The 15164-nt window shown below is 40.4% G+C and overlaps 1 protein-coding gene across 1 annotated transcript in view; it reads left to right on the top strand.

Annotated features, from left to right (window-relative positions):
* Positions 1-15164, top strand: part of DMGDH (dimethylglycine dehydrogenase) — a gene marked incomplete at its 5' end in the record, with an annotated part of 71134 nt that overhangs the window by 22290 nt on the left and 33680 nt on the right. The window contains 5 exons of the mRNA XM_011959355.1: positions 2401-2649; positions 4479-4677; positions 12331-12500; positions 12884-13037; positions 14734-14899. Coding sequence (XP_011814745.1) covers positions 2401-2649; positions 4479-4677; positions 12331-12500; positions 12884-13037; positions 14734-14899 — 938 coding nt within the window. The remainder of the gene's footprint in view (positions 1-2400; positions 2650-4478; positions 4678-12330; positions 12501-12883; positions 13038-14733; positions 14900-15164) is intronic.

The raw sequence follows: 15164 nt of genomic DNA on the forward strand, positions 1-15164 counted from the left end.
CATTTCCAGTTTATATTAATGATGAAGTGCATTAATAAGCAAGCAATTGGACTCAGAAATTCATAAATATGTTTGAATAGGACAGAATTTATTTTTTCAATTTATGTTTTTAATTGAAACAAATATATTGAGGATATTGTAGCAGTTTGAATTGCTAGGCTAAATATTTTGATTTTTGTATATTCGAAAAATGTTCTAGTGTATATAACTAGAATATGTGGCTTTGCTATATTTTCATACACAGTCCAGACATTGGTAATTCACATCTTCCTACTAGCAAGAGTAAATTAAGTCTCAAAATTACTAAAAGACCAACACGCCTGTACTTGGGGAGACTGAGTTGGGCAGATTGCTTGAGCCCAGGAGTTCAAGACCAGCCTGGGCAACATGGCAAAACCCTGTCTCCATAAAAGATACAAAATTAGCCAGGCGTGGTGATATATGCCTATAGTCCCATCTACTCAGGAGGCTGAGATGAGAGGATCACCTGAGCCTGGGAGGCTGAGGCTGCAGTGAGTTATGGTTGCACCACTGCCCTCCATTGCAGCCTGGGCAACAGAGTGAAACCATGTCTCAAAAACAAAACAAAACAGGCCAGGTGTGGTGGCTCACACCTATGATCCCAGCACTTTGGGAGCCAGAGGCAGTGGATTACCTGAGGTCAGGAGTTTGAGATCAGCCTGGTCAAAATGATGAAATCCCATCTCTACTAAAAATACAAAAATTAGTCCTGTGTGGTAGCGGATACCTGTAATCCCAGTTACTCAGGAGGCTGAGGCAGGAGAAGGCTTGAATCCAGGAGGCAGAGGTTGTAGTAAGCCAAGATCATGCCACTTCACTCCAGCCTGTACAACTGAGCGAGACTCTGTCTCAAAAAACAAAACAAAATAACACCGGCAAATAGCTCCAATGCCCACAGTTAGATTTCTGGCTTGCAAATGGGTATCCATTTCTGGATTTATTATACAAGTGTGACCAACTTAGCCATTGCAACAAACAAAATAATAGAATGCAAAGGAACAGTTTAGATGGTTACAAGGAAATAAACGTACACACACAAGTACATAATCTAGGTTCCCAGACTGATTCATAATTGATGATTCTGTGTCTAGCTTGGAACCTCATAATGATAGAGACTTCAGAACTCCTTATTAGATTCAGAAAAACAGCAGAGACAGTAATGGTTAAAAATTTATTGTGTAACCCCTAAAGAAATAAATAGGATCATGTAATCATTTCGATGATCACTCAAAATTATTATGAAACAAACAAGCAAATAGAACTCCCTGCCCCCAGATCATCTAACGATGGTCAGTCAACACCATATCCTTGCCAAATAATAGCATTTTTATTATTTTAGATTATAAAATCCCTTTATACAGTGAAGGTGCCTTGGATTTTAAAAATAAAGTCTGCAGCAAGAAAAACCAATAAGATATGATGATTACAGGATGTCCAGTGTGGCCTTGGGCATGTCTTACCCTACTAGCCTTTAGCTCCTACATCTGTGTACTGAAGGGTCAGCATGGGAAAGAATCCAGGGTCCTTTCAGCCACAGATCATCCAGTTCTATCTTTTGCAAATGAAAAAAGTAACATTCACCTCCACAAATAAGACAATCTTTGTGCTAACAGTGAAGTGAGAAACATTTGTCTAGGGAACTCCCCGCCAACTTATGAGACCAATCTCTGCTTTCTTGTGGCTTCTCTTTCTACCTAGTTTTGACTTCTGGTGCTTTTGTGCCTTTACAATAAAGGATCTTACAACCTTATTCAAACTAAACTTTTAAAACAACAGATAAAACTTAATGTGCTTTCTCTCCCAAAGTATGCACCATTTTCAAATTTTAACTTGACAGAACAATCTTGTATTTTTGGAATTTTAGGCATCAACAATTTGGGGAGAATAGGGCTTAGAGGATAGAAGAGTTGGCTTGTAGGGCTTTCTTAGGTATATCATTATGTATTAGGTTGGTCACAGCAACACGGGGGCCTCTTCCTTTTCCTGACTGTCCCTGTCAACAAATAGGGGCAGTCTGCAACAGTGCTTCTTATTGACATTTGTACATGTTGTATATTTGGGTTGTTTGTTTTTTCTTTCAAATAAATTTTTTTTGTTTTTTTCCTGCCTACCTTTGCTTGTGGGCAACAACATTTCCAGAAATGGAGTTCCCCTAGATCACAGATACCTTCGAATCTCTGGGCAATGCAAAGTATTGTCTTCTCTTTCCCCATTCAGTTTTGCAATGACAGAAAGTTTAAAGATTGTTATGACATTTATTAGACTTTGCCATGAGTACTTAAGCCTTTTAAACATTTTATTCTAATATAAATTGCTATGTGAGTGTCAGTTGTGTATTTATATATGTGCTGATACTTTTAAATGATTTTTTTGTTTAAGGATTTTGGGCTCGTGAAGTAGGTAAAATGATTGGACTAGAACATCCTCTCATTCCGGTTCAACATCAATATGTTGTTACATCAACTATACCTGAAGTGAAAGCTTTGAAACAAGAACTCCCTGTGCTCCGTGACCTGGAAGGATCATACTATCTCCGACAGGAAAGGGATGGGCTTTTGTTTGGTCCATATGAAAGTCAGGAGAAAATGAAAGTTCAGGACTCCTGGGTCACCAGTGGAGTTCCTCCAGGTGGGTTCAGCAAATGAAAGTGTGTGCTGGTCAGACACGAATGGTTCATCCTCTCCATGACTGGGGGATGGCTGTAGAATAAGACAACAGCATAATACTAGACTAATTCAGATACCTGGGACATTGGAGGTGATGGGTTTGAGGTGAGCTCTGTTCTCACAGCAGGGAGTGGGGGGAAAGAAAGATGTAGCTGATGGTAGAGAAGCTGAAGAAACATTTCTAGCTGCTTTGAAAGGTTTCAGATACATTTTTACCCGCCCATACAACCTCCTGCCTCCCCGTTTTTTCCTCAATCCACTGCCAGCTTGGTCTACTTTCAAGATTTGATTATAGATGCTATTGTGCTTTTACAGCTGGAAACACAACTGATATCAAAGGCCAGATATCCATCCTACTAAGAATGAAAACCCGAGAGTCTATAACAGAGCAGGGTTTTTGGTACTGTAAACAGAGTACTTCCCATGCTATGTAAATGGATATGGAAAAGGCTTGTGCCTCTATGCCAAAGCAGGGGATACTATAGTTTCTCTTTCAAGTTCTTTAAGGGAGATGGGTCTGTTTTTGCTTTTCATGAAATACTTCCACAGAGCCAGATTGAAGATTGGGTCATCTAAGGAGGTATCTCAGGTTTTAATTTATAAAAAGAGCTAAAAAATCACTGGGGCACTGAAATATTACAGGGAATATAAAGAAATGTAAGAAATGGTACTTCCTAAAATTATACTTTGATAAGCTTCTTGAGATAGGAAATGAATCCTCCATTCTACTCCTCAAAGTGTAGGCCCAAATAATAGCAAATGATCACTAAACTGCCTTTCACAGAAGTTAGGCCAGCTGGTTTCAGGGCTTTGGTTGTGCTGAGTGGGCTCTGCACATTTGGGCCTGAGTGGAATTGCTCCTGATCCCACAGGGAGGGTTGAAATACCACTAAAAGCCTCCCTCTCTGCTGTTCCCCCATGCTGGCAGCTTCTCCTTCAAATAAATCTTGAACAAACAATTAAATAATGCCGTTTGGAGGGAGAGCTGTATTGTTAGCTGTTGGTGAGCATGGGTACCCATGTGTGCTAGTCCACCCTGATGGTGTGCAGGCCTCCATGAGGCTGACTCTACCTGCAGTCTGCAGGAAGAGCAAGAAGCTGACTGGCTGCTGTGTGGAAAAATCACCAGTGTTGGTGGAGACATTCTTTTAGAAGTTCATCTGTGGCCCTGCCTGTAATCACAGTGACTTTTAGGACAAGAGGAGGATTATGCTTCAAGACCCTGCCTCTTTTCAGAACTCTAGCCGCTGGATGTGTGTGGGGGCAGGCTGGAGGAAGGAGGCCTCCAGGCCATTCCTTCCCTGCTGAAAGGAGAGTTAAAAGAGGTCTAAAATTCATCATCTTAGATCCTGGAGCAGTGTTCTACTTTTTCCAGTATTCTACCATGACTCTGTAAACTCCCATTTGCCTTTATCTCGGGGGATGAAACAGGTTCTTATGGTTAATTGAAGCATAACGATCTCTCTTGACAAACCAAATTATGTTTTTTTAAAAAAATAAAACTGTGATTGGATTAAATATCAGAAACTATATTATTCATACATTTACATTTTATATTAATTAAAGGTTAACTTTTATGATTTTGTTTCAAGAACAATAACATTGTTTTCAGTAATATAAATGGATACTCATCTGTTGATAGTGAATATCAAGTTTAGACTTTAACAAAATATGGCAGTACTTTCCCAACAGGCCATCTTTAAATGTAGGCCATGTCAGAGGCTTAAATCACTTTACATGACTTGTCAGCTCAGCTATGGCATCCTGACCACAAAGGGCAAATCTTTTTAGGTTTTGGAAAGGAACTCTTTGAGTCTGATCTAGATCGAATCATGGAATACATTGAAGCTGCCATGGAAATGGTTCCTGTCTTGAAAAAGGCTGACATCATCAATGTCGTCAATGGTCCTATCACGTATTCTCCTGACATTCTGCCTATGGTAGGGCCCCATCAGGGAGTCAGAAACTACTGGGTGGCTATAGGCTTTGGGTAAGTATCTTCATGTAATTCAACATTTATTGTAGAATCACTTATTTTAGCTAAATCTAGTTCCATATTCTCAGGATGCAAAAGGGAAATGTGGGAGGCTGAGAGAGAGAGAAACAGAGAGATACCCAGAGAGTTTTTTCCCTTTCATGACCAAGGATTCATACAATGAATAAAAAGTACTGGTTCAATCACTTGTATATGTTTTAAAGAAGGGCAATTATTTCCTGGAACACAGAAGGGCAATAATTTCCTGGAGCTTTCTTTTTTTTTTTGAGATGGAGTTTTTCTCTCATTGTCCAGGTTGGAGTACAGTGGTATGATCTTGGCTCACTGTGACTTCTGCTTCCCAGGTTCAAGCAATTCTCCTGCCTCAGCCTCCTCAGTAGCTGGGATTACAGGCATCCAGCATCACGCCTGCTAACTTTTTGCATTTTTTTAGTAGAGACAGGGTTTCACCATGTTGCCCAGGCTGGTCTCGAACTCCTGACCTCAGGCGATCTGCCCGCCTCAGCCTCCCAAAGTGCTGGGATTACAGGCGTGAGCCACCATGCCCAGCCTCCTGGAGCTTTCTCTTTGCGTATTTCCTGCCATTTCTATTAATTGTGTCTCATTTTATGCTGTGTATCTTCAGATAGTCAATTTGCTCCAGTTTTACAAGGATGTTTTCATAACACAACGTGACAAAGATAATTCAAAATATCAAATGTATAATATATCTGCTGCATTTTTCACCATAATTCATGTTTGTCCGACATGATTTGTTTCTTTATAATTCTTCAGGTTTCTTCCCATTTATGACTCCATTGCCTCTTTGATGTTTCATTTCTGATATTTGTTCCATTAATTTGGTGAATATTTATGTCAAGCCCACTCAACTATCATATCACAGCTTCTAATATTCTATTTTTCTTCCCCATTTTATTTGGCCATTTATTCAACTAATATTTAATAACTGCTAGCTCTGTGCCAGGCCTAGGGCTAGGCGTTGGAACACAGCTGACAACAAGGCAGTGAGGTCTGACCAGAGCTGGAAGGCTGCCTGAGGCACAGCTCTGCTGATCCAGTAGAGAGGCTGGGGTCTCCACTAAGGTAGCAGCAGTGAAGACAGAGATGGGAGATAAAATTATCTAGATTTGGTGATCAATTCCATAAGATATTGAAGGGAAAGAGACAAATGGCAAATGATGGCAACCTTTCTAACTTGACCACCGTCTATATGTTAGAGCCATGGAGAGAGATCCAAGAAAATAATGAGTTCCATTTTTGATGGGTTGGGCTTGAAGTGTTAAGTTTAGGTACATGGGACATCCAGAGGGAGAAAGTCAGATGGAAATTTGGAATGGGGAGTTATAATGTAATTAAGGGCTTATATAATCACTTATAGAGTCCATATGCAGGCATGTGGAAGTGGGAGTGCTTCTCCTGCACATTACTCATATATCTTCTTTGGAGAAATGTCTATTCATATCCTTTGCCATTTTCATAATTGGTTAATTTGTCTTTTTATTGTTTCGTTGTGGAAGTTCTTTATATATTCTAGATACAAGAACCTTATCAGGTACATGATTTGCAGAACTTTTCTCCCATTCTGTGGGTTGTTTTTTTACTTTCTTGATGGTGTCCAATGAAATACAAAAGTTTTTAATTTTGATGAAGTCCAGAATGCATATTTTTTCTTGGTTCACATGTACTTTTGGTGTCATATACAAGTAACCATTGTCTAATCCAAGTTCGTGAAGATTTAAACCTATGTTTTCTTCTAAGAGTTTTATAGTTTTAGCTTTTGCATTTAGGTCTGTGAGCAGTTTTGAGTTAATTCTTGTATATGACATGAGGTAGGTGTCCAACTTCAGTCTTTTCATATGTATAGCCAGTTGTCCCACTACTATTCATTGAAAAGACTATTCTGTCCTCATTGAATTATGCTGGCATCTGTAATGTCTTTTTTCTGATTCCTTTTCTCAGACCAAACATGTGGTACTTTCAAACACCAACAACCAATTCTCCAATTCTCCAGTACTAACTGGGTGTCCAACAATTCCATTCAATTCTGACACCAACTCCTGGAATTAACATAGACCCCACAGGTTACGGGATCTGTTCCACAAGACCGCTCTCACTTTAGACACCAGTCTCAAGTATTGGGAGACACCCATACTTCTGACCAACTGGGTGTTCCCACAACCCTCTCCTCAGATTTGATAATTTTCTAGAACCAATCACAGAACTCAGGAAAATGCTATGTTTACTCTTTTATTATAAAGGATACAGCTCAGGAGTAGCCAAATGGAAGAGATACATAGAGCAAAATGTGAGGGGTTAGAGGTGGGCCGTGCAGTGCCCCCAGGCCCTTTCCAGGCACCTTCCTAGCCCATCACTGTGTTCACCAACCCAGAAGCTCTCTGAACCCCATGTCTAGGTCTTTATGGCGGTTTCATTATGTAGGCATGATTGATTAAATTATTATTGGTGACTGAACTCAATATCCCTTCTCTACTCCCTGGAGGTTGGAGTAGGGAGTGAGACTGAAAGTTCTAAATCTCTAATCATGTGGTTTTCTCACAACCAGCCCCCAACCTGAAGCTACCTGGGGCTGCTGTCCTCTCTCCACAAGAGCTATCTCATTAACATTCAAAAAATAGTAAATCTCAAATGTTTTATGAACCCTGTGTCAGGAACTGGGGACAAAGACCAAATATTTAATTTTTATTATACCACAGCATCTTTATAAAAAATAAATTGACCATAGATGTATGGGTTGATTTCTAGACTCTCAATTCTGCTCCTTCATCTGTGTCTATTCTTATGTGACTAATACACTGTCATTTATTTATTTATTTATTTATTTATTTATTTATTTATTTATTTATTTATTTATTTTTGAGACAGAGTCTTGCTCTGCTGCCCAGGTAATGGCACAATCTTGTCTCACTGCAACCTCCACCTCTCAGGTTCAAGCAATTCTCCTGGTTCAGCCTCCTGAATAGCTGGGATTACAAGCACGTACTACCATACATGGCTAATTTTTGTATTTTCAGTAGAGATGGGGTTTTGCCATGTTGGCCAGGCTGGTCTCAAACTCCTGACCTCAAGTGATCCACCCACCTCGGCCCCGCAAAGTGCTGGGATTTCAGGCATCAGCCACCACACCCAGCTGACCCTCTCTTAGTTACTGTTACTAGAAGTTACTAGCTTTGTAGTAATTTCTGAAATCAGGAAGTGTGAATCCTCCAACTTTGTTCTTTTTCAAGATTGTTTTGGCTGGAAGTCCCATAAATTTTAGGACCAGTTTGTCAATTTATGCAAAAAAGCCAGCTGAGATTTTGATAGAGACTGCATTGAATCTGTAGATCAATTTGGGGACTACTGACATCTGAACAATGTTAAGTATTCTGATCCATGAACATGAAATGTCTTTCCATTTACTTAGATCTTTTAAAATTTCTTTAAACAATGCTTTGTAGTTTTCAGAGTAAAAGTTTTGCACGTCTTTTGTTAAATTTATTTGTAAGTATTTTATTCTCTTTGATATTCCAATTGAATTTTAGTATTAAATAATAGAAAATTGAAGATCATTTACTGTAAGGCATGTTCTGAGCAGATAGAGTCACTGATCTCATGTGGAACACCTATTAACTAATTGCTAAGGAAAGTAGAAAATTGCTTCCTCTATAACAAGTTACTTATAACCTAGAAATCATATCTGTTTGCATGTGACTGATGTCAGACTCCTCTTCTGATTGCTCTGGCTAATTTTCTCAGGTCATGGATACTGGGAGGTGGGTGGAGAAGATAACAGGTGGGAGTGGGGGTGGGCAAAGTGCCTCCCTGTCTTTGACAGGTTTGGTCTGAACAAAAAGTTTAGAAAAGTTGAGCTTTCTAAGATATTTCTTATGTAATATAATGGAATACCCCCATTAGCTGCCCCTCCTGGCTTATATCAGTACACTCATTCCATGGCTCTGGAGGCCAATGGTTCCCATACCTGGGTGAGGAGCAGAATAATCTGAGGAACACATTAAAAAGTAGAGTCTTGACCATGTGGTTAGTCACATGCATGTTTTTTATCTCCTATATCTCTCATCTGTGAAATTCCTATTATTTGTCACTAGAACCCATATGGCTTAGTCTGCTTGGGCTGCCATAACAAAGTACCAGAGACTGGGTGATTTAAACAACAGAAATTTACTTTCTCACAGTTCCAGAGGCTGGAGGTCTGGGACCTCATGTTCCGGAGGCTGGAGGTCTGAGATCAGGGATTCTGCTATCATGGCAGAGTTCTGGTGAGGGCTCTCTTCCTGGCTTGCAGATGGCCACCTTCTGGCTATGTGCTCATGTGGCGTTTCCTTGGTGTGTGTGTGTGTGTGTGTGTGGAGAGAGAGCAAGCTCTCTGGTGTCTCTTCATAGAAGGACACTAATCCTATCATGAGGGCCCCACCCTCATGACCTCATTTAACCCTAAGTACTTCCCAAAGGCCCCATCTCTAAATATCATTATACTGGGGATTAGGGCTTCAACAGATGCATTATGGGAGGACACAAACATTCAGTCTATAGCACCATGAAAGATGTGTTGAATCAAAACAAGCAAACAAACAGATTTCCAGATACTACTCCTGTAGATTCTGATTTAGTGGTCTGGAGAGGGGGCCCAGGAATCTGTATTTTATTGTAATATTATCTCTAATTCTTGGTACAGTCAGTTCAGGGAAGTAGGTGTTTGCAAACTGCTTACATATGTGCCAGTGCCCATTTACCTTACTTACAGAATATCCTCAGCCAGAGCTATCTTACTTTGGACATTTGTTTACTCACAATTCCAACAAGTTTTTCTGCTTCTAGGTGACTAACACAGTGCCCAAAAAATGTCTTATGAATTGTATTTAATTGAATCTGATTTTCTTGGGTTAGAACAGATTATAAACAGCAAAGTTAAAGAGGGGAGAGTGCTATAAGATGCAACATCCAGTCATTTAACAAAGTTATAAAAAGCAGATACAAACACTCAAAAAGCATAGCAGCCTAGGACCATGGAGAAGAATCTGGAATTCTGCAGATTAATGCTAGAGACAGAAGAATAACCTAACTGTCCTCTCCTCTTTAAGTTCCCTTCTACTTTCACTTTACACCTTACTTCCTTATTAAAATCCTTTCAACTGGTCATACAAGGGCCCAATAGCCACCATGTATTCCTTGCCCACTATGTGCCGTGCAGTGTACTAAGTGCTTTTAAATGCCTTGGCAATTAATTCTCCGCCAGCACCATAAAGAAAGTGTGCACGGAAGAATGAAGCGCAGGGTGGTTACATAACTTGCCCAAGGTCACCCAGCTAACAGTGGCAGAACAAGAATCATACCCAGATCTTTTCCCCATGCTTTTATACTTTTAGCTACTGAGCCAGGGATTCTCCAGAAATGTTTTCTATCTTCCTAAGATGATACTTTAAAATCAAGAACATGATGTGGAAAATAAAGGGGTTTTGACATCAGAAAAGGGATCGGTTTTACATTGGCCATGTGTAGTTCATAGCACTCAATTGTATGGAATTTTACATAAAGCTTGTCAATGGTTGGATAACTTGTTTGTAAAATATTTCCTTTTTAGGAATAAATTAGATTTGATTCAGAATTCCCCTCCACCCTACTCCCACCCAAATAACAGCACTCTGCCCATTTGTTTGCTCATGTGCATGGTTGAAAGGGAAAGAACATGATGGTATAGCAGCTAGGCCCCAGAAAATCAAAGCACCCCTGGCTCTGCCCTGGGAGTCTGTCAAAAATATAGACAGTGCTGTATCTGAGTGTGTGTCCTGGCTCAACAAAGACTGAGAACCACTGAAGACAGAAAAGTCCAATAACAAGGAGCATGTGCTCCAGGGTCAGATAAGTGAATTTGTATCCTGCATCTACTCTTTACTGCTGTGTTACTTTATTTAGCCTCTGTCTGGGGGGCTTATCTTTCTCCTTAAAATAGATTGCTAAAGCATAAATCAGCTTCTACGTGTTAGATGGAAACTCTGCCTGGTAAATGGGAGGCACTCAGTGTTGGTAGAACTTCATAAGCCTTCAAGTCTTGTCAACAATATAGCTCTCAAAAATGGTAGCTGTTCTATATGGGCATTGCGCCTGGTTAAGTGAATGTGCTAACTTTAATAAACATTTTAAGCATATATTTATTTTTCTTGCTTTCTTAAAATTTAGAGAGATTGTTTGTGGATAATTTGGATGCCTCATGTCTATTAAACTGCCCAAAGGAATGTAAATTGCTGTTTTTTTAATTCTCTTTGAGAAAGTCTTCTATAAAATGTAGGCACTCATTTTTATGAAAGCAAAACAGGTGTCTTGTTGTGGGAAAAGTTAACATTTTCAGTGTTTGCTAAAGTTCCTCCCATGCTCTTAGAAGCTGTGGTTCTGGCTAAGTTGTTGTTGTTTGGGATACTAGCATTTCTGTGTCTTGATGTCTCCTTGTGTATCCCCTTTTCTTGGTTCTCTCCCCTTGACTCTCTGCTCATTCAGTTCCTTGGAAGCTCCTGACTTAAACCACAGATGAACCCACGGTAGAGGCCTTCATTAAACAAGAGTGACTGGGTAGAACTACACATGGCCAATGTAAAACCGATCCCTTTTCTGATGTCAAAACCCCTTTATTTTCCACATCATGCTCTTGATTTTAAAGTATCATCTTAGGAAAATAGAAAACAAGCCCATCTTCCCCATCAAGTGGCCTATTAGTTGCAAAATACAAGAGACAGTGTTCCTTTCTACCTCTTTCCACAAGTCCTCAGGTGAGGGCCTCTTTGCCTGAATGTTTCTAAGACAATGGCTCAAGTTCCTTACACAGAGATCATTGTCCAAGGAGGTCAGAACTAACTTGAGTCTGAGAAGAGATGGATGGGACACCACAGTACACACGTTTCTCCCACCGTGTTTCCTACCAGTCAGGATAATTATACCTCAGGAGGGCTGTTAGGGTACCAGACACGTGCCTGTTTGCATCCTGGCTTCAACCCTTAGTTTTCCTAAAGCAAAATTCTTCTTAGTTACTAGTCAAGGATCATCGAGCCTTTTCCCCATAAAGAGCTATTTTGTTTGTTGTTGTTGGTTTTTTGTTTCGTTTTGTTTTGTTTTTTGAGAGAGGGTCTCACTTCATTACCCAGGCTGGAGTGCAGTGGTGTGAACATGACTCACTGCAGCATCTACCTCCTAGGCTCAAGTTATCCTCCTGCCTCAGCTACCCGTGTACCTGGAACCACAGTCTTGTGCCACCATGCCAGATAATTTCTTAATTTTTTTGTAGAGATGAGTTCTCACTTTGTTGGCCAGGCTGGTCTCAAACTCCTAGTCTCAAACGATCCTTCCAAAGTGCTGGGATTACAGGTGTGAGCTACTGTGCCCTGCCCAGTAAGGAGCTATTTTGCAGGTGTACATCTCTTGAAACTGTAAATAAACTAGCTATCAAGTCAGGCACATTTAATTTGGATGCCTAAACATGTCACTTTTAAGGAAAAAAATTGTTCCATAGAGATTATGTTACTTGTGTGTTCTGATTAGTGCAGAACAGTCCAACTTTGAAGCCCTGTAAAATATTTTGAGCATGTTTCATTTGAAAACTACATGTGTTAGTAATGGGTTTTCTATCCCTGTATTTGAAAGATATGGCATAATCCACGCTGGTGGGGTAGGGAAATATCTCAGTGACTGGATCCTGCATGGAGAACCTCCTTTTGATCTGATAGAATTGGATCCAAATCGCTATGGCAAATGGACAACCACCCAGTACACTGAGGCCAAAGCAAGAGAATCATATGGATTCAACAATATTGGTAAGGTACAAATTTACTGTTGTCTACAAAGTGTTGACAGAATTGAATTGTAGCATCTCTGACTTTAGATGGTCTTTATTCTATTCACTGGGATGGCGGTAGTTAGGGACTCCAAAATGCATTGTGCCCCTACAACATAACAAGGAATGTATATGGATGTATATATTTAACATGTGGAATGCCTTGCTGGTTTTAAATTTTAAATATATTTTTACTTTACTCTTTGATGAGTCATATAAATGACAGCTCTGTTTTCTGCATAAATCATTCATATGTATGTTCATGCATCTGGATTTTAAGTACTGTATTTCCATACTTGGAATCCCATCAAAGTATCTTGTTTTGGCTACATGTGATTTATAGTACCATTTTTCCTTTTTCAGTTGGTTACCCTAAAGAAGAACGGTTTGCTGGGAGACCCACTCAACGAGTCAGTGGGCTCTACCAAAGGCTGGAGTCTAAGTGTTCCATGGGGTTCCATGCTGGCTGGGAGCAGCCACACTGGTTCTACAAACCGGGCCAGGACACTCAATACAGGTGGGAGAAGGACTTTACCTGCCTGTGGTTCTGACCGTGGAGTGAAACAATGGGACAGCAAAAAGTGCTGATTCCCCCTTACACTCCATTGCTCCACCCTGTTCCAAGGAGCACTGAGCCTTGTCCTACAAAAATTACTCTCTGGCAGTGGTGGCATTAGTCTAGCCCACGGGACACTGGCCCACATCTAGGACTTACGTGGCCCTGCGCGTCCTATAGCCGGCGTTGGCGAAGCCTCTTGGCATTTACCAGAAGCTCAGAGGAACCTTCCGACCCCCCTCCAAATTCCCACATGGCTTCAATTGGCTCCTAAAGGTTTGCTGTATTTTAGGATGCTTCGTGGAATCACATCGTGTATAACCACAAAATGTGGTTTGGGATTCTCTGTTCATCCTGAAATCGCTCAAAACAACTGCATTCTAGAGTGTGTGCACTGAGCCATGCAAATTATATGCACAGTTGATAAATTAGGGAAAAAGATCACTTGCATAGCATTCCAGGTTAAGCGAAAACATAAAGTCTGCCACTAATACAGTTCTCTGAGTTCTGGTAAAGTGCTACCTGCCATTGTTGTACTTTGGATTAATAGCGATTATATATTTTTTTCTCAAGAGAATCCACAGACCAAGGGAAAACAAGTTGCAAATTTGGAAGTTATGTTATCCTTATTTTTGAGCCATCATTTTGCTTTTTACAATAGGTTTTGCTATTTTAAGACTGGATCTAATTGGTACAAAGTATAGCAGAGAACCCGTTGTTGATGGATGAATTTGGGCTCTATAGGCAGCCAATCTAGATTATCTAGTGGCCAAATACTGATTTGGTTTTTCCTAAATGACTCTAATATATCACTTCTACTCCTCACTTACCGCTGAGTGGATCTGGCCTAAGTTTCTTCTACCATTTAATAATTAAACTACTGAAAATTCATGTTACAGACACGGCATCCTGCTCTGAAGTTAAAACACCACATTAGAAGTCCACTTCGTAAAGCAGAAAGGAACTTTAGTAATGAGTCAAGAGACCTTTGTTCCAGGTCTGGCTCTGTCATTAACTAACGCAAAGGCCTTGGAAATCATTTTGTGCCTTTTCTCTGAAAAATGAAGATTTGGGACCAGATCCTTATGTACCCCAGGTGTGGACCAACAGCATAGGCATCTCCTGGGAGCCTGGGAGAATGCAGACTGTGGGGTCCCACACCATACCTGCTGCTTCAGAATGTGGACTTTAACAAGTGCAAGTGATTTGTATTCCCATTAATGTTTGAGAAGCACTGAACCAGATAGCTCCACCCCGCCCCCCAACCAAGACACTGATATAATTAGGCCCATTTTTAAAAGCTCTCCAGATGATTCTAATATGCATCTAGAATTGAAAACCATCCGACTGGTTGACTTCTAAACTCTCTTCCAGATCTGAGAGCCCATGAATTGTATCTTATTTTCCAGTTAATCAGCACTTTACTCACTGTGAAATGGGTCAAAGGGATAAATGAGTAACTTTAAAAGATTAGATTCCAACATACATGAATGATTTGCAGAACAGAATTTCAGGTTGCATGGTCCCGCCTCCCAGAGTCCCACTCCCCGCTGCCCATAGGATTTTCTAGATGAGTAGGGCTTATTAAAATATCCTATTCTGTAATTTTTGAAAAATGAACGGCAGTTGTTTTATGACACTAAATGTTGTGTTTCAGGCCAAGTTTTCGCCGCACAAACTGGTTTGAGCCTGTGGGCTCAGAGTATAAACAGGTTATGCAAAGAGTAGGGGTAACTGACCTATCACCGTTTGGCAAGTTTAACATCAAAGGCCAAGATTCCATCAGACTACTGGACCGTCTCTTTGCAAATGTCATTCCAAAGGTAAATAGCCTTGTAGGGATACAAGGTCCAGGATTCTGACCTATTTAATTCTTCATCCTCTCATTTCCCCCGTACCCCGACCAAACCCACATGTTATTTTAGTTCACCTAATGATTTCTGGATGAACACTAGAACTCTTCAACTGACCAAAAGTATACAAGCTAACTTTCTTTCTGTTTTTTTTTTTTCTTTTTGAGAGAGAGTCTTGCTCTGTCACCCAGGCTGGAATGCAGTGGTGTGATCTTGGCTCACTGCAACCTCCTCC

This window comes from Colobus angolensis, unplaced genomic scaffold (assembly GCF_000951035.1).
Source record: "Colobus angolensis palliatus isolate OR3802 unplaced genomic scaffold, Cang.pa_1.0 Scaffold49, whole genome shotgun sequence".
NCBI classification, from domain to species: domain Eukaryota; kingdom Metazoa; phylum Chordata; class Mammalia; order Primates; family Cercopithecidae; genus Colobus; species Colobus angolensis.